The following is a 19,481-nucleotide window of genomic DNA, read 5'->3' on the forward strand; positions in this document are numbered from 1 at the left end:
TACAAAACCAATTAATTAAAAAAACTTTTTAAAATACCTAAGTTAAACTACTACATTTGACGAGTCTTCAGCCTATTTTGAAATCATATCAAAATTAGGTAGACTGCTATGGTCTTCCGACCATCCCTATTAGTATAGTATATTGATGTTGAGCATAAACTTTTAAAATAGCACCTACTGCAATAATAAAATTAAAATTCCCTTCAAACATTATTAAGCCTACAAAAAGTTGTCCTATTCGGATTAATTTATCGCACAGTCCGGTTGGCAATCTCCGTCGGATTAATCATCTTTCCCATGCTGCTATGTATCCGACGTTGAGAAGAGCCCACTCCGAGCTCGAAGAGTTTTCAGAAGAAGAAAACGATGGATTCTGCAGCTCAGAAACACGTTCTTATGATTTGTGGAGACTACATGGAAGATTATGAGGTAGGATTCGATCAAGCCATTTTATCATATAACTGTCTTTTTGTTTCATAAAAAATAATTTAAAAAAAACTGAACTATGTTCGCAGGTAATGGTACCATTTCAGACCCTTCAAGCCTATGGAATCAAGGTGGATGCTGTTTGCCCCGGGAAAAAAGCTGGCGATAAATGCCCCACTGCTATACTTCAATTCTTTGGTCACCAGGCATGTTTTCTTAACTTATCTCTTTTTGACATTTCTTAAATATGGTCACAGGCTAGAACAATGTTACAATTTACTTTCCCCCTCATATTTGACAATTTATAATACATAAATGATTAACGATCCTCAGGTTCCTTCAAATTCGTTGGAAACTAGGACAGGTGTGATTAGAATTCCATATCTTATATTGTTCTATTTCCCTGTGTTTTAAGGATTTTTAAATTTTGTGATGTGCATAGACTAGATGGTAGCTTATGGAGTCTACTTACCCACCTCGTGAATGATAGTCTTGGTAAATAAGGGGAGAAAAGGAAGGATCCTTTTAAGTTCCACAATAACTGATGTCCTATGCCCCTAACTGTCCTAAAGTTGCAGGTAGCTTATACCTTGTGGGATGACCCTGCATTTCTGATCTTGCTTAGATTATGGGGGCACATACCATAACACTCGTAGGCTGCAAATTTGTGCCTCCCCTACTCGAGAAAAAGCTCTTCACTGCCAGGCCCACTCATGTGTACCTCGGGTTGAGTAATGCAATGAAATGATTTGAATTACATCCATGAGACTTACCTCTTGAAAAGACCATGAAGGTTATGTCCGCCTCAGACAGCATCAATAAAATAAGAAGCAAATCTTCTTCTAGTGTTTTCTATTAGAAACTCCCTTACATTCTTTATTAGATTGCCTCTTCAAATAAGTATTTATAACTTGGTAGAAGATAGAATCAAGGTTGCAGTTGCACAGACACTATCCCAAAAGAGTTAGAGGGAAAAATAGGGATTCTGATTATGGATCACAGAGTGTGATCCAAAATGTTGATGCAAAAAATTACACACAATCAAAACCAGAAACATCTACAATAGCTATTATGGATTGTGAAAAATTAATACATTAAAATAGGGATCCTGTTAAAGTATGCAAGCTATATGGGACTGCTTTGCAAGCCATAGCCAAGGACTGATCTCAAAGGAAGGAATGCCCATCAGGGTTGCTGTAAGAATGCAGATCAGATCCAAGGGCTTCTGCCAAAGATACAAGCCGGACAGGACTGCTGTCAAGGACATACATGAGGGCCAAGGGCTGTTGTCAGGAATTTCAAAGGAAGAGTAAAAATAAGATACGAAATCTGAAGGAATTGTGGTAGTTTGGGTGAATGTGGATCTTCTCAAGGTCTAGCTCCTCAGTATCATCAAGTTTGGGGTAGATGAATGATTGAATTTTGAAGGTATTTGAAGAGAGGGAAGTAGTCGCCTTTCAATTTGCTATTGGTGTGGAGATGGCATGCATATGTCTTAAGAGAGCATAATAAACTGAGTAGAACAATATAGGTGGATTGAGGATGATGCGCAAGGAAAATCACCAAAATGGAGGGAATAATCCAATAATTGGAAGATTTGTCACATGTAAGATAAACAAGTTTAATCATGGGAATAAGAGTACACATTCCTTAGCAAAGATAAGGTGTAAGATAGGGTATTCTCCATTAGTATTTATTTTGGTTACTATGGAAATCAGTTAGTCCATACATATTTTCTTGTTTAATTTTGGCAAAGAAGCATTCTTTAACTCATACAAGAATTCAAGAAAATGCAGTACACCTTACCTTTGTCCTTGAGGGTGCCATCTTTTTCTTATTGATGCCTCTTCGAATTATCAGCAGAAACAGACCTCAGCTGCCTCTTCGAATAATCAGCAGAAACAAAGTCCGGCAGAGAGGTCTGCTTTTCCATTTGACAAGCCTTCTGACCAGAAGTAGGTGGCGGTGGGATTCGAACCCCTGATGCTCCGCCTCTGATGCTGGTCATAAAGACCAAATCATTCCGCTTTATAGTAAGCGTGTGAATCTAGCCTTAAGCTCATCTTCGTCTTGATGGCTGTTATACAGCTGCCTCTTCCAATAACCAGCAGAAACAGAGCCCTTTTGCATTTGATAACTATTTCGCTTAGAAGTTTAGTATCTTTTGTATATGATATATGTCTACACAAATACAATAGAGAAAACTGCAATCTTCAACTGCATACTGGGCGTACCCAGCACACTCAATGACTCATTGAGCTGGTAGCAGCAAAAATCTTTGTTGGAAAAAATTGACAACTAAAAAATATAAGATTTTTCAAAAAATGAGGATTTTATCGAGAAAAATTTAGATTTTAAAAAAGATAAAAAAATGACAACAAAAAAAGGAGTAGAAAATGTAGCCTTTTCATCAGTTCTCTCGGTGATGGACCTCCCATCCGGCTCTAAAATCTGGAACAACATCTTAAAATGCAAAAACGCCATTATGGATAACCTCCAATGGCAAATTGGTGATGGGAATAACATAAGATTTTGGGAGGATGTTTGGATTGGAGATAGCCCCTTAAATTTGTATCCTGGCCTAAGTGAATTTACAAACCTTCTGCAAGAGTCACTTTAGCCTTATTGTAAAAGACTACATCTCCCCTCAACAAATATGGAAAAGTATTGCTCTATGCTGCCTAAATCAACCATTCTTAACCCAAAAAGCTCTTGAGCTCCAGATTGAAATTGACAAAATCAGAATTCCACTATTCCCTAGAGCAGATAGTTTCATCTACAAGGACAACAAAGGTGATTTTTTGGTCAAATCTGCTTATATGGCACTGCTGAGGAATTAACTGCCCCGTGGACCCTGGCAGAAGATTTGGAACCCCCACCTGATAACTATAATCAACTTATTTTGATGGACGACTTTACATGGTAAGATCTTTACTCAGGACAATCTGGTCAAAAGAGGATTTCAAATTCCTAATCGGTGTCCTCTTTGTAAAGAGGAGGAAGAATCCATTTTGCACCTTATGCTAAATTGTAAGTCTGCAATTGAAATGTGGACTAAAGTCCTTTAGAAGCTTGAAATTCCATGGGTTAGAAACGGTGAGCTTCAGCATTTAATTGATGAATGGAGAAGCCCTTCCTATAACCTAATAATTGATCAACTCTGGAAACAAATTCCCCCCCATGTCTACTAGAGTCTGTGGAAGGAGAGGAACAACCGATTTTTCAGAGACTCTGATAACTCTCTTGAGTCCGTCTTTATACTTTGTGCAAATCAGTCCTTGAAAATCTTTTTGTCACAATAGGAAAATGTCCACGTCATCCCCCAACTAAGTATGATGAGAGAGTGGGAAAAAATGGGGTTTGCCCAAAGATTTCGCCATCTTTGACAACTCCAAAATAATGGCCAAAAATATTACTAAATGGTCCCCCCCTAATCAAAATTGGTGCAATCTGAACTTTGATGGGGGGGCGAAGCAGGAGAAGGCAGCTGGGGGAGGTCTGATTAGAGGTGCTGAAGGGAAACTGATTGCAGCTTTCTCAAGGAACCTTAATGGCCTCACTAACAATCAGGCAGAATGCATGGCACTCTACTGGGAGATCAAAATTGCCGTTTCTTTGAATATAAAATCCTTGGCCATTGAAGGTGATTCAAAGTTGGTCATAGATGGTGCTGGTGGATTATCTAATGTGGGTTGGAAAATGGTTGATATCATAAATGACATCAACAAACTTCTTTTCGGTCTAGACAATTTCACTATCACCCACATATTTAGAGAGGGGAATAGATGTACTGATTCTATGGCGGCTCTTGGCCTTCATCTGGAAGGTATTAGAGTTTGGAGGAAATGGGAGTCTCTTCTTGGCCGGATTCGAAAACTCCTCATAGAGGAGAGCAATATGCTAGATTGAGGATCAGACTATAATATATAGATAGCAAAATCAGAAAACCAAAAATCAATGCACATAAAGAACACCAGAATACCCTGGGAAAACCTCCCTCTTGTAGGTGAAAAACCCAACAATAATCTCAGATATTATTAGGCAAAATCAGTATAAATCTTTACAAGTCTGCTTCAACACTTGAAGCACTTGACCAGCAGAATATGCACAGTAGAGTGATAGATTCAAAACTAGGTCACAACAGTATTATGGACTTATCTGCAAAACACTTGAATGTTGATCAAGGAAGACAAACACCATTCGCTGATAATGAAGAAGATTCTCAGCCTCTGAATGGACTCGCTGTCTTGGAAGAAGTTCGCTGTCCCTAAGAGATAGTTCGCTGTCCTTACGAGAGAATTCGCTGTCCTAAGAAGATATTTGTTGACTGTAGATGCTATTTGCTGATCACTGCTGAATGAATGTATTCTCTGATAGTTTCTGAAGGGGACTGTTGTGTGGAATGAATGTATCATAAGCATGAATGATGCTTTGTATATATATGTGACATAGCCTCCCAATTTACCTAGGTCGGCTTTATTGTTTTGGCGCCAAGAATAGGATTAGACCTATAGATTACAAGTTACATTCATATTGGTCCTGTCCAATACAATTACAAGTTACATATAGGTGTTGCTTAATGACAAGTTACATATGATGCCCAATTAGGGCCAGACTTACGTAAAGTCAAATTGAATCAATAATAAGCCTAAGGCTGACAGGCCAGTTAATTGCCAAGAGTACTAGGTCGGCCCTAGAAGGGATCCGACCTAGCTACAAACATCAACACTCCCTCTTAGCTAGGGAGGAGACCTTCTCAAGATCTGAGATACATGGCTACTCCCATGAAAGATGCAAATGAACACCATCACCATGGCTACTCCTGTGAATGGAATTACAAACGAACACAACCACCATGGCTACTCCCAGAGGGTGGGTCCATCATGGCTACTCCCATGAATGGAAACCAAATCACGTTCACCATAGCTACTCCCAGAGGGTGAACAAAAACAAGTGCTATGACATCCACCATGCCTACTCGCAGAGGGTGGAAGAGGGCTTTCACCTCAAACTTCTCCCAGAGAAGAGTGCATTACCACCATGCCTACTCACAGAGGGTGGAACAAGGGCTTTCACCGTAAACTTCTCTCGCAAAGAAGAATGCATTAACAAGAGATTGCACCTCAAACTTCTCCCTCATAGAGAAGAACTCATTAACAAGGGATTGCAACTCGAACTTCTCTCTCATAGAGAAGAACTCATTAACAAGGGCTTTCACCTCAAATCTCTCCATCACAGAGAAAAATGCATTAACCAAATCTTCATGATGACGTGGCTCCCTCTGAAGCTGAAAATGTCAGGCTCCCTCTGAAGCTGAAATGTCGGGCTCCCTTTGAAGCTGAAAAAAATGACATTTCCTCCTTTTAGAATAAGAACCCTTTTGAGTTGACATTTGACCTTGGCTCCTCCTGAGGTGTCCCTATGTCAACTTCCGCAGAAGAAGCTAGAGGAGAAGACCTAGATTTGCACTCTCGAGCAATGTGGCCATACTTGTCACACCTAAAACATTGAATGTAAGATAAATCCCTTTTCGGAGCAGAATTTGGACCTCTGTCACTATCCCTCTTTCTTCTTTTGCCTCTTTCCATAGAAGTGTGTGTAGCAAGGACTTGATTTTCCACATCATAATGACTATGCTCAATTCCTCTTGATATCAACCTCAACTCTTCTTGAATTGGAGTTTCTATTCTTGATCTTCAGGCTCAGGCTGATCTTTTCCTTCTACAAACTGAAGTAGATCATTCTCTTCAAGTGCAATAAGGACTCTAACCTTCCACGAGGTGAAGTTCAAAGCTCCGTCAAGTCTATCTTCAAACTTCAAACCAATCACCATCTTCAATGCTGGAAATGGCGTGAAGAAGGAGCGCTGCTATCACAAAGTCTGATCACAATTGAATCAACCTTAGCTTTGATACCATGTTAGATTGAGGATCAGACTGTAACATATAGATAGCAAAATCAAAAACCAAAAATCAATGCACATAAAGAACACCAAAATACCTTGGGAAAACCTTCCTCTTGGAGGTGAAAAACCCAACAATAATCTCAGATCTTATTAGGAAAAATCAGTATAAATCTTTACAGGTCTGCTTCAACACTTGAAGCACTTGACCAGCAGAATATGCACAGTAGAGTGATAGATTCAAAACTAGGGCACAACAGTATTACGGACTCATCTGCAAAACACTTGAATGCTGATCAAGGAAGACAAACACCATTCGTTGATAATGAAGAAGATTCACAGCCTCTGAATGGACTCGCTGTCTTGGAAGAAGTTCGCTGTCCCTAAGAGATAGTTCGCTGTCCTTAGGAGAGAATTCGCTGTCCTAAGAAGATATTTGCTGACTGTAGATGCTATTTGCTGATCACTGCTGAATAATGTATTCTCTGATTGTTGCTGAAGGAGATCGATGTGTGGAATGAATGTATCATAAGCATGAATGATGCTTTGTATATATATGTGACATAGCCTCCTAATTTACCTAGGTCGGCTTTATTGTTTTGGCGCCAAGAATAGGATCAGACCTATAGATTACAAGTTACATTCATATAGGTCTTGTCCAATACAATTACAAGTTACATATAGGTGTTGCTTAATGACAAGTTACATATGACGCCCAATTAGGGCCAGACTTACACAAAGTCAAGTTGAATCAATAATAAGCCTAAGGCCGACAAGCCACTTAATTGCCAAGAGTACTAGGTCAGCCCTAGAAGGGATCCGACCTAGCTACAAACATCAACACAACACTGCTTCCTAATTATGATGCAATCCAAATTTTTTTGTCTTCTCTCTATCTTTCTCCTGCTTCTTGGCCTTTCCTGTGACCGAGAAAGCTCCAGTGTTTCAACTCGAAGTCTGAGTTTGATGAGGGTGGCACAATTTTTAAATCCCTTCACTAGGCAAGCGGGTAAAAGCAAAAGGATGGACGGCGTGGCAATAAATTCAAATCTCATGACTAAGCAAGATAAAGATGATAGGTGGGAGGAGGACATGGCAATGAATCCTAATAATTGTAGGTTGTGCCCAACGAATCATGATAAGCTTCGTAACCACGAGCTCGTTCCAATTATAGGATGACATCACCATATTGATACCACAAAAAGATAATTGGTCATCCGAATGGTGATAAGATTTTGCAAGATCGGGCACATTTAATCGCCTTCAGTCTTCTGAAAGGATTAACCTTTTGGCACGTGTGGAGTGTTACCGCAAGGAATGGAAAAATCAATTGCTTGTGCATTGTCGTGATGGCCTCGTTAACCACACACCTTTTACAAGTTTTGTAAAAGGTAATTTCCTTTCCGAAAAGAAAAGTGAGCAATAATTTTTCTAATTGTGAGAAGTTAACTTCTACTAAAGGTGACAATATGGGTGGTGAAAGAGTGACGATGAAACCAGACAAGCATGAAGAATTCATGTCCAAGGAAGCGGTTTGGCACATATGTAAAGAGGGTGGGGTTGCCCAGTTCATTGAATCAATGAATGGGCATGATGCAATCCTCTCCATTCAATTTGCCTCTTTCTAGACGAAACACAGAGTGACTATCAGAGGGATTTCCTTCAAGATCAATGAGGATGTTATTACTAAGGCGATAGGGCTATCCACGAAGGGAAGGAAGTGGAAAAAAACTAGTAGGTTTACAGACACTAAGAGCCTAAACTAGTTCTTCAGAGAAGAAGAGAACTCGGTCAAGCGTCATGGTGGATTTGATAGGGAGGAGCTATCGGACCCATGGGATTAGGTATGTCTCATGATTCATGAAATACTTTACACTGGAGGGAAGGTTTAAAGTTTTCTACTACTATCATTTCCCTATGCTTAACTACTTCTGTAACAACTCTAGAATTTCCTTCCCTTTCTTCCTCCTCCACTCCCTAGAAAATGCTATTCTGGAGGCAGTAGACTGTGCCAAATCCGAGGGCAAAAAGCCCATTCCTATCCACCAAAGCCTCATCTTTTGCCTTTATTGCTTCCACTTAGCTCTTTGGCCTCCACACCTTATTGTTGTTCATGAAGCGGCTATTTCACTTGCCTCCTCCTTAAATGTTATAGATATCCCAGGCCCTAGTCGAAAGAAAGGAATAAGGAGACCAAACCTTTGCTCCCAACAGAGATAGCCTCAAACCCTGACTCACAAAACCCTTGATTCTGGCACTACGACGAAGACAAAGAAAACCCCCCTGCTAACTTGGAGAATTCCAAGTCCAAAAAACCAAAGTCATTTTGCAGGAGGTGGACTTGGAGGAGGATATGGCGGAAGATACCAGTACCCCTAGGCACTTCAATAGACTTGCCTCTAGGTAGCACTCGGGGGGTAGGAAAAGAATCATCGACAATTCGGGCTCCAAAGCGGACGGGGATCACGATATTGAAGAAATTGTCAAGAAATGTTAAAAGGTCCTGGTGAATAAGGTGGAGGAAGGGTGACGAGGATTCTGGTACCGCCAACAATTCAACCCACATCTTGGATTCTACTAATGTTGGACCTATCGATCTCACTCAGGAGATGATGCCTAATGAGGAAGATGAAGCGGTCAAAGCTCCGGAAGGGACCTGTCGAAAAGCTCAGGAAGGGACCTGTTCTAAGTGCTCGGAGTTGAAAGCCGAACTGATCAAAACAAATGAGAGGCTGACTGACTTGGAAAGAAAAATGGGCTCCTTCTCTAGATTCGGGCTCATAGTCATGCACAGTTTTGCCACCACGCTTTGCCTGTTGCATCAGGACTTGGTGGGCCAGAAGGGCAAGGACGATGAAAGTTGCAGGGAACTTTACAAGTTCTTGATAGAAGACTGGGCGAATGTCTTTCAGCAAGCTAGATGCAAAATCCACAGGAACCGTTAGGGCTTCGTCCCGATTTTAGTTCTTTTTGCTTTATGCCATTTTGGTTGGGGTTTTCAAAACTCTTTATAACTATTACAGTAGTTTAGTTTGTGTTTTTAAGACTGTTATTTTGAACCTCTTGGATGTCTATTATTGTTAATTTTCTCTGCTATTGGTGTGTTTGTTTACTGGTAGTCTGGATTTAATATGCTGATACTAGAGTTTTGTTTTGCAGCCATTGGGCTTTTGCATCTTTGGGCCAGCACCCAGTTTTTGCTGCTTTTAATATCGAAAACATGTAGCCTTTTAAATTTAAAGGCATCTCGATAGCATAGAGATGTGGAGAGCAAATAAAATTGAGAGTTTAGCTTATTAATTATAGAATATAAATTTTTGTTATTAATGCTCATATCACCAATTACATTGCATTGCACAATGCTAGTGCATAAATAATAACTATATGCTAATAGTTTTCAAATTTTCAATTGCAATCTATTTTGTACCAAGTCAACCTACAAGCTAAGTACAAAGTTTGAAAGAAAAACATAGCTACTAACTTTTGGTCATACAAAGAGAGCCCCATTATGATGGGGTGGATGGAGCAGATGTAATGTCCCTACTTTGAAATATAATTTAATAATAATAATAATAAAATTAAATTACAAAAGAATAAAAATAAAATTAAAATATAAAAGATGAGGCCTTGACGCCAAAAGCTAACAAGGCCGACATAAATGGTTAAAGGATGCTAGAGGCACATATATATGCGAAGTCAATGTCATTGTAATTACACACAATCAGTGATTACATTCCTATTCGGCATTCTACAGCAAATTACTTCTGTGATCTGCGAATCATCTTCTAAGTCAGCAAAACATATTCCTAAGTCAGTGAAGCACATTCAGAGGTCAGCGAATCATATACAAAGGACAGCAAACGGTTCCTTCTGACAGCGAACATCATCTTGAAGACAACGAAAATCATTTGAGGGCAATGAACTGTAATGTCCCTACTTTGAAATATAATTTAATAATAAATAATAATAATAAAAAAAAAATACAAACGAATAAATATAAAAATTAAATTAAAATATAAGAGAATATAATTAGACATAATTAAAATTTGATTAAAGTTAATGAATGGTCAAAAGGCATGAAATGATAAGTTGTGACTCCCTTAAACGTGAGATATAAAAGGGAGAAGAGAAACTCATTTGAGGGGGGGAGAATTTGGAAAATGAGAAGTGCAGATCTGATTTAAATAAGAAATGCAGATCTGATTGTGGAAGGTTGTGTCCGTTCAAAGGGCAGAAAGAATGAAGAGTTGCACTCTTTCAAAGGGTGCTGATGGTGAAAGGGTGTGTCTCTTGCCGAAGGACATACATGATGAAGAGGTGTGACCTCTCCCTCACATTGAGAGATATAAAGGGAAGGAATCAAAAGCATCTAGTGACATCACCATTGATGAGATGAGATCAGAACTGTTATTGAGTTACAGGTAGTAACATTTGTGTTCTTGGTAGTATGCATGGGATGTGCTAAATATGTATGCTTAATATATGAAGCCTGATAATGTTGTTATACAAAATTTAGTATATTGACTGCAATATGTATGACAGTCATACTTAATTTCATATATATTATGAACACATGAGAAGTTAGTATACTTATAGTCTAAATCATGTTATTACTGTCAGTATTTAAGAAGATGGGAATGAGATGTTCCAAAGAGGGGCAGTCTAAATCCAAGCAATGGGTTAAGTCCCAAGATAGGGTGGGGATCAGCGACCCATAAGCCTTGAGGGTATAGACCCAAGATAGGTAAGGGCTTGCATCTGTAAACTTTGAGGGAACCTATTGTATTTGGTCTCTAAGCGCTTTGGTAACATACATAGACCTTTCTCCCTTAAAACTGAAGTAGTAGCAGGGTTTGATAACTATATTAAGAACTATGAATAATGAAATTAATCATCTAATGAAAAAAATAAATAAGAACTTGTTAATAACTAATTGAAGAATAACAATCAATTTTAGTATATTGAAATAGATCAAGTAGGGGACATTACAACAGAACAAACTCAAAAAATTCAATTGAATCACAAACATGAATTATTAAACACACAAAAAATATGAACACGGAAATTAATGTGCTGCAACACCAAAATATAATTTTATTGCCTGCAAAAATTGAGTAACATTTGCCTCTTTTAAAGAGGAATTTGGGAGCATATAGAAATTTCTGGAAAGAATCATAACATACAGTCTTTTGTATGACTGATGGAATTAACTGCTGTTTCAACGGTGGAATTGGTGGTAGACTGAAGTTAGCCAGTGGTTGCACGGTGGTAGAAGTTTTTAGCATGCGGGAGAAATTACTACATTCTAACACTCCCCCTTAATTTCGACCACAAATGCTACTGCATGTACAATTCCTTGACTGTTGTCTTCTTTTGTCTCATTCTTTGTCTTTAGACTTTCTTGAACCTTCTTTTGCTTGACAGCTTCAAAACAACTCTTGATCTTCAGATCTTTCCTTTCTTTTTTCTTCTTTTAACTACTACGACAGTCCTTCAAACCTTCAAAACTTCAATTTGAATCTTCTTGCAAACTCCCTATTTGTAGGCGTCTTGCTAGACAATATTTTCCTTTGACCTGAACATTCAAACCTTTGATGATCGTTCACATTCACATATGAAATTTTATACTTGAACAAATTTTTGAACATACCTGTAGTAGTTTGCCAACTAGATCCATAAGTCCATCCACAATCCATTTTCAGGCATTCATTCTTTAACTCTTTGTACTAACCATTCTTATCACAATGATTTTTCAATCCAGAAATATTGCATGGATGGAGATCCCAACGTCTATCCTTCGTATGTCCTTTCCTGTTACAATGTGAACACTGAATACATTGCCTTCCTTGATCTGATTTGCTTGTACCTGGAACACTTGTATCATTCTTTCCTTTACCTATGACATACCTGTGACCTTCATATTTGGGCCTCATTATTGTTTCAATAGGTTTTCTCATTCCTTGTTCATGCTTGCCTAAGCCTTTACCTTTATATCCCATTTCTTTCATGATCTTCAAACCAACATTCATTTCATTGCCATTACATCTAACAATATTATCATCAAAACAACTAGAAGCTTTTGTATTAACAACATTACCATCTTACCATGACAATCTTTATCACTAACATCTTCAACAAAGTTACACTTATCAAAAGGCAAACACAAATGTGCTACATGAAATATCACATACCAATGCCTTAGACTTCAAACATCCGTTCTCATCTTTCAATGTTTTGATTTCCTACAATTGTAAATTATTTTATTCTTCTAATCTCTTAACATTTTCTTCCATATCTGCATTCTTTTTCTTAACCTCATCAAACAACTTTAACTTTTTCTCTAACTCTTTATTCTTCTCATCAAATGTAATCAATTCCTTTATCTGCAAAATATGTTCTTTCAACCACTTTAATTTTTCCTCTAGATCTTCAATTTTCTCTTTATAATCACTAATTTCATTTGAAATGTTATATTTTTCTGCTTATATCTGTACTTTACTTTACTTTTCTTCACTTCTATTAATTCTTCTTTTAAAAGATCTATCTCGGAAATTAGATTTATATTTTCCTTCAACACTCTTTTGCCTAATTTTCCCATTGAAATTCACAAATTTTAACTCACCTTGTATACTTGTTTAACTTTCTTTGATTCTGCCATCTTTCTATACCTGATTCGTCCTCCTTATAGATCCCTTGACTGTCTTCCTTGTCTTTTACTGAGGTGTCACCAATGATCTCCTTTCTTTTCTCTAACTATTCAATTGCCTTCATACTCTTCTATTCTCAAATGATGGTCTGGTCTTGACTAGCAATCTTTCTTCAGCAATATTGTATGATCTGGCAGCATTGATAAAAAAACTGTGATCTACTTCTTTAAGGCTTCCTCCAATTGTATTCTTGAAAACTTTGACGAACTTCTTAACTGCTTTGATCTTGGCTTGAATGACAGCTCCAACATCTCCAATTAGTGACCTTTTCTAAGGCGTCTCAAACTCCTCAAAACAAAATTCTTCACAGATTTGCAATCCTTCTGATTGTAGAGGGGCTTTAGACTCATCAATAAACAACTTTCTAATGACTGCGGCATTCTTCCTGAGAATTCAATTCTAGAATCTGGAACTTATTTTTCTTGGCTTTATTAGTGACCTTCTTTTGGATGGGCAGCGACTTCTCTCACAACTCCAAAACTAGCAATGGGTGGATCTTTAATGACTTTGATAATTTCTTTGCTTTCACCAACTTCCAGCAAACACCATAGACCTGATCCAACAGTCTCATGCCCAAGATCTATTCTCATGTTCTGATACGACACTGATGGGGTGGATGGAGCAGAACAAACACAGAAAATTAAATTGAAACACACACAGGAATTATAAAACACACAGAAAATATGAACACAGAAATTAATGTGCTGCAGCACCAAAATATAATTTTATTGCTTGCAAATATTGAGTTACATTTGCCTCTTTTAAAGAGGAATTCAAGAGCATATATAAATTTCTGGAAAGAATCATAACTTACAGTCTTTTGCATGACTGATGGAATTAACTGTTGTTTCAATGGTGGAACTGGTGGCAGACTGAAGTTAGCCGGTGGTTGCACGGTGGCAGAAGTTTCCAGCATGCGGGAGAAATTACTACATTCTAACTCATTAGAGGTTTGTAGGTCCTAATGATGAAACTCATGTTTGAGCCTCTCTTGCATCGGTCAACCACATCACTACCATATTTGTGCCTCATTAAGGAGATCATAAACATCACCATTGTCAAGGACATGATCAGTTGCAAACTACCTAGAATCTGGATCAATCTTGTTAAGGTCAATTGGCTGGTCCTCCTCACTAGTACCTAATTTTGTTCACAGAGAAATTTGATTTAGGAATTGAAAGTGAAGAAAACTATGATTACAATTTATAATTATTATTAAAAGGGTTTAAACTCTAAACTTTAGCTTTCATTAGCCTCAAGTGGAGGTCATGGTGAGTGAACATCAAGTCATTCATTTGTTCTTGTGTTAAATGGTTGTGTTTCTTGGAATGTATTGTTAAAAAACACTTCAAGTACACTCACAAGGATATGAACCACATGGCTGTCTTAAAATGCACATTGCCATCTTTGAAGATAATTGACTTCTTGGCCACAAAAATCCCACCATTACACTAAAAAATACAAATTATTTTGAGAAGACATCATTTAAGATCTACTATTAGCTTAACACCTTTATTTTACATGTCCACAATAAAGGGAGAATGGCAAGAGTTTATGGAGCTTACTTGATTTGAGGACCTTTGTGCTTTGAGTGACAACCATACTTGAGAAAAATTTCCTTTCTTACTTGTATTTTGGTAGCTTTGCCATAATGATATGCAATTTTTTTGGGGTAGGAGACATTTTCTCCATGTACATGAGTAGATTGTGTGTGACCTCAACATCATCTTTGAATTAAGGACTATAGAGCAACATTGAATTTAGATAGTATCCAATGATATGAAGAGTGGATTGCATCTATCAATCCTATCTACTATCAGTTATATCCTACAATGGTATATATTCGTACTTGTTATTTTCCATCCTACCTCTCATCACCTCCTTGGCTCTATCCATTGCCTCATTTAAATAGCCGATGGAGGATTCTTTCCCTCCTCTAGTTGTAAAACTTTTTCTAGAGGTTTTTAAAAATTCGACAAGCTATTCAACCGCATCCCAAAAAAGCATAGGAAAAATGCACTTTGCCACTAATTTGCCATTTGTTTGATTTGTGAAGTGAGACTCCATCCACTCACTTGAAATGAACATTTGGCTCTACCAAGGAGTTTGCAATGCAAGGAAGTGCTTAACAAATCTTGTCACCCCTAGTCAAACTAGCTCCTTGCCCTCTGTGAAGAAGCACATCATACACAACACCCTCATGTGATCGTAGATGAACTTGTAAGAATGTGAGCCTTTGCAATGCTTCTTAATCTATTTACATAGATGAACTTGGTAATAATGTGAGCCTTTTGCAATACTTCTTAATCTATTCATGTTTTCCAATGTCTTATAAGGTTAGATCAAGGTAGTGTGTTGTAAATGAGCTTAAAAAACATAGTAGGATACTTGTCCATAAGGAGTCTCCCAACAACACAAGAAACAAGATTGTCTATAATAAATTGAACTACATTTGATGGCCTTATATCATGAACACCTTGTCAAACAACTTAGAGTAGTATACTCACAGATTTGATCCTATTTGATACATCAACATATTTCTAAAAGATCTTGCCAATATCCCTAGGAACTTGATGAGTTTTCCATTCCTTCTATTTGTCTATCCATTTGACATTATGTTGCATCCAAACTTTGCTAACTGATGTTCATTAACAATATCCTCAACATCTTGTATTGCATAATTGAGTATATTGACCCTCAATATCTCATGGGAACTAAAGTCATAGATTAAAGAAACCTTGAGGGTCTACATTGCCTCCTTCCTATGCACGAAAAAGTTCTCTCTGATGAAACTCTATTATACATCAGTTTACTGTTGCACTGTACAAGAGCCTCTGTTAAATTCTGCGCTAAACCGACAAACCTTATTCTTTTGACACTAACAACATTCAACACTTGACTTTCACTCAAGATTTAATTACACACTTTTAATACTGTGCAAACGTGGAAGATATCTATCTACCTTGCTTGTCTCTAGGACATTAAGCTGTAGGTTGTTTGTGCATTCTACATTTTTTGTTGAAAATTGGCAGATCTGTAGAACTGATAGTGAGTTTACAAAATGATAACAGAAGGGGAGGTTTTTTATGCACCATAAATGATAAGGTATTTATGTTGAGTTTCATTACTTTCAAAATTATTTGCATAGATATTGGATAGGATTTGTGCTACCTATTAGGCTTTAAATTTTGAATATCAGCTCTAAATAAGGCACTGATAAATATGAATATCTGATCCAAACTAGGCTCTGCTTATTGTGTATTGCAGACTTATTCAGAGCTACGAGGTCACAATTTTGAATTGACAGCAACATTTGATTATATTGATGTAAAGATGTACGATGGGTTGGTGATTCCTGGAGGACGGGCACCTGAGTACCTAGCTCTAAATGAATCTGTTCTTGAACTGGTTAAGCATTTTTTTGATTCAAACAAACCCATTGCTGCTATCTGTCATGGGCAATTGATTCTTGCTGCTGCAGGTGTGTTAAAAGAGAAAATGTGTACGGCATATCCTGCTGTAAAGCCTGTTGTTGTTGCTGCAGGGGGGGTATGGAAAGAACCAGAGGCATTATCAGCATGCTGCATTGATGGTAATTTGATCACCAGTGCAGCTTGGCACGGACACCCTGAATATATAAGCCTTTTCTTGAAGTCACTGGGAGGAAAGGTTACTGGCACAGGGAAACGTGTTCTTTTTCTCTGTGGGGTAGGCATTTGCTTCTTTGATTGTTTATATTAGTCCGTGAGCATGGAAATTAATTTTTTCTGTTTTGCAAAACTTAGAACCTTGTGATCTCTTTTAGATTTTGATTTGTTTTTTCTCCTCCGGCTGGCCAATCTGTATGGATATATTAGAGCCCAAGTGCAACATATTTGTCTATTGAATGAATCTCTGGTCCATTGATCTCTTCTTGACACTTTTATAATCATGTTCTCCTTTTTTATGTAGGACTACATGGAAGATTATGAAATTATTGTTCCATTCCAAGCTTTGCAATCTTTAGGCTGCAATGTTGGTGCTGTTTGCCCAGGCAAGAATGTTGGGGACACATGCCTAACTGCTATCCATGATTTTGAAGGTGACCAAACATATAGTGAAAAACCAGGCCATAAATTCACTCTCAATGCTAATTTCGAAGATGTCAAGGTTGAAGACTTCGATGCTTTGGTAATTCCTGGAGGTCGTGCTCCTGAATATCTTGCATTAAATGACAAGGTTTTATCCATTGTAAAGCTATTTGCAGAAAGTAAAAAACCAATTGCCTCAATTTGTCATGGGCAGCAGATACTAGCAGCAGCAAACATACTCAAGGTAAGTTTTTTTTGCATAAAATGGCAACTTTACTTATACCATGATTCAATGTTATGAATACATGTGCTTGGAAAGTGTATTATTTCATGTACGAGTTGAAATGTTGTTTCACAGGGAAAAAGGTGTACAGCATACCCGGCAGTAAAACTTAATGTATTGCTTGCTGGTGCTGAATGGATGGAGCCAGAACCAATAACTAAATGCTTTACAGATGAGAACCTAGTGACAGCAGCAGCTTGGCCTGCACATCCTGAATTTATCTCCCACATTATGGTATTGTTAGGAATTAGTGTATCATTTTGAACTGATGGTCATGTTACCTAAGAACTAATTGTACTTTGTATGTGCAAAAATTCTTTGTTGTATGGACCTGCTGAGTGTAATATGTAATAGAACTCTCTATTAATATGCATCAGTGTAATTGGGACACACATTTCCTGACTCTTGGGAATGTCCTTATCTCAAATATTCTTGAATACTGCAAGTTGCAGGTACTTAGAAGGATATTGAGAAAAATGAATAACATATTCTCTTTGAGCTTGGGGAAATCTTGTGTGAATTCATGAATTGCTTTAACTTAGTGTGAAGTCCACGAACCTGGTGCTGGTCAGTGCAAAATAAGATGCCGCAACAAATAAACAAAAGTAACTGTTTCCTTAAGAATACATGGCACTAAATGATGTTGCTCAAGAAAGAAATGTCTCAGTAAAATTACGCATCTGACATCGAATTAAAAATGTTCAATAGGTAGAAGACTTTCACCAGCTCCTTATTCATAGTTCTAGAATCAACAAATAGAATTCAAAGTAAACCCCCAAATATTTTACTACTCTAATAGGTATATTATTTATGTTTTATGTAGGTATATTATTTATGCTTTAAATTGCTATTGGTCTAGAAACTTACCATTAATGTTTAATAGGGGGCCTCACTGTGGTAGCTCATTTTTTTTAATCAAATCCTCCTTCTATCAGATTTATGTTGGTGTCAAATCTACCCTTCTTTGTGTCTTCTTATAATATTTTGATTAGGGTTTGAGGATCCATAGTGATATGTGTTTGATCCTATCTGCCCACCCTTGGATATTTCATCATCATGGATCCTCATAGGTCATTTTCTCCACCTGATTTACATCCATATATTTATGATTTTGACATTTTCCTAGCTTTTGTGGCCTTTTCTATTTCAATCTTCAACCCTTTTAATAAGGACGTCTTTCTATGAAGGTGGTGTTCTATCATATACTTGCACTTTGCTCCTTTGTTAAGTTGGTTAGTGCCTATCCTTTTTTTTAAAGATTCATTCATCTCACTTGTCCATGACCTTTATGTTGATCATATTTCTCCTATGGCTTGTGATAGTGATGAGCATGCGTATGGTGCAGTTTTACCTTATGATGATTTTATATTATGTCATGGATATGAATGATGTACCTTCTTTACATACACATGACCTTGTTGCACCTCATGATTTGTCTCTTACATGTTACAATAGCATATCCATCCCCATCAATTCATGTTCTTTAGAGGAGTTACATTGTTTCACGATGACGTGTCTTGTGATAACTATTATTTTGTATTTCATGTGAGCCCTATGGATACCAATAGACATTCTTTTACCTAATGATATCTCCCATCATGATAGCATACATTGTGACAATAGCTCCTCAGTTTTTCCAATAGAGAGAAAGAGAGTGATAAGGCGGGAGGAAGGGAGAGGTAGCGAGGGAGTGATTGATATATATATATATATATATATATATATATATATATATATATATATATATATATATATATATATATATATATATATAGAGAGAGAGAGAGAGAGAGAGAGAGAGAGAGAGAGATGTTGTTGTGGAGAGGTGTGTTCATCTCTCTTTTGGTGGGTACCTAATATGGCCTATTAGCCAAGACCCATCTTGCATTATTAGCTTGAGTCTACATTCCCCTAAGTTGCACTTAATAGGGGGTGTTGGTGTAATTAATTTATTTTATTTATCTCCTAAGATATAATTACACTTTATTTAAGATTACTTAGGGAATTGAATAGGAGTAGTCGAAGCATTTCCACTTTAGGTGGACTTATCCTTTCTTAGGATGCATAGTTATTTGTGTTGGGTGGTTGAGTTC

At 37.5% G+C, this 19,481-nt stretch overlaps 1 protein-coding gene across 1 annotated transcript; it reads left to right on the plus strand.

The window, feature by feature from the left end:
• The first annotated feature begins 238 nt into the window (after positions 1-238).
• Positions 239-17,757, plus strand: LOC131069714 (protein DJ-1 homolog D-like). The gene is made up of 5 exons (XM_058005246.2): positions 239-429; positions 516-632; positions 16,303-16,743; positions 16,987-17,349; positions 17,464-17,757. The coding sequence occupies exons 1-5, from the start codon at positions 367-369 to the stop codon at positions 17,650-17,652; spliced, it is 1,173 nt and encodes a 390-aa protein (XP_057861229.2). The 5' UTR covers positions 239-366; the 3' UTR covers positions 17,653-17,757.
• The last annotated feature ends 1,724 nt before the right edge of the window (positions 17,758-19,481 follow it).

The sequence above is a fragment of the Cryptomeria japonica genome, chromosome 11 (assembly GCF_030272615.1).
Source record: "Cryptomeria japonica chromosome 11, Sugi_1.0, whole genome shotgun sequence".
Taxonomy (NCBI): Eukaryota; Viridiplantae; Streptophyta; class Pinopsida; order Cupressales; family Cupressaceae; genus Cryptomeria; species Cryptomeria japonica.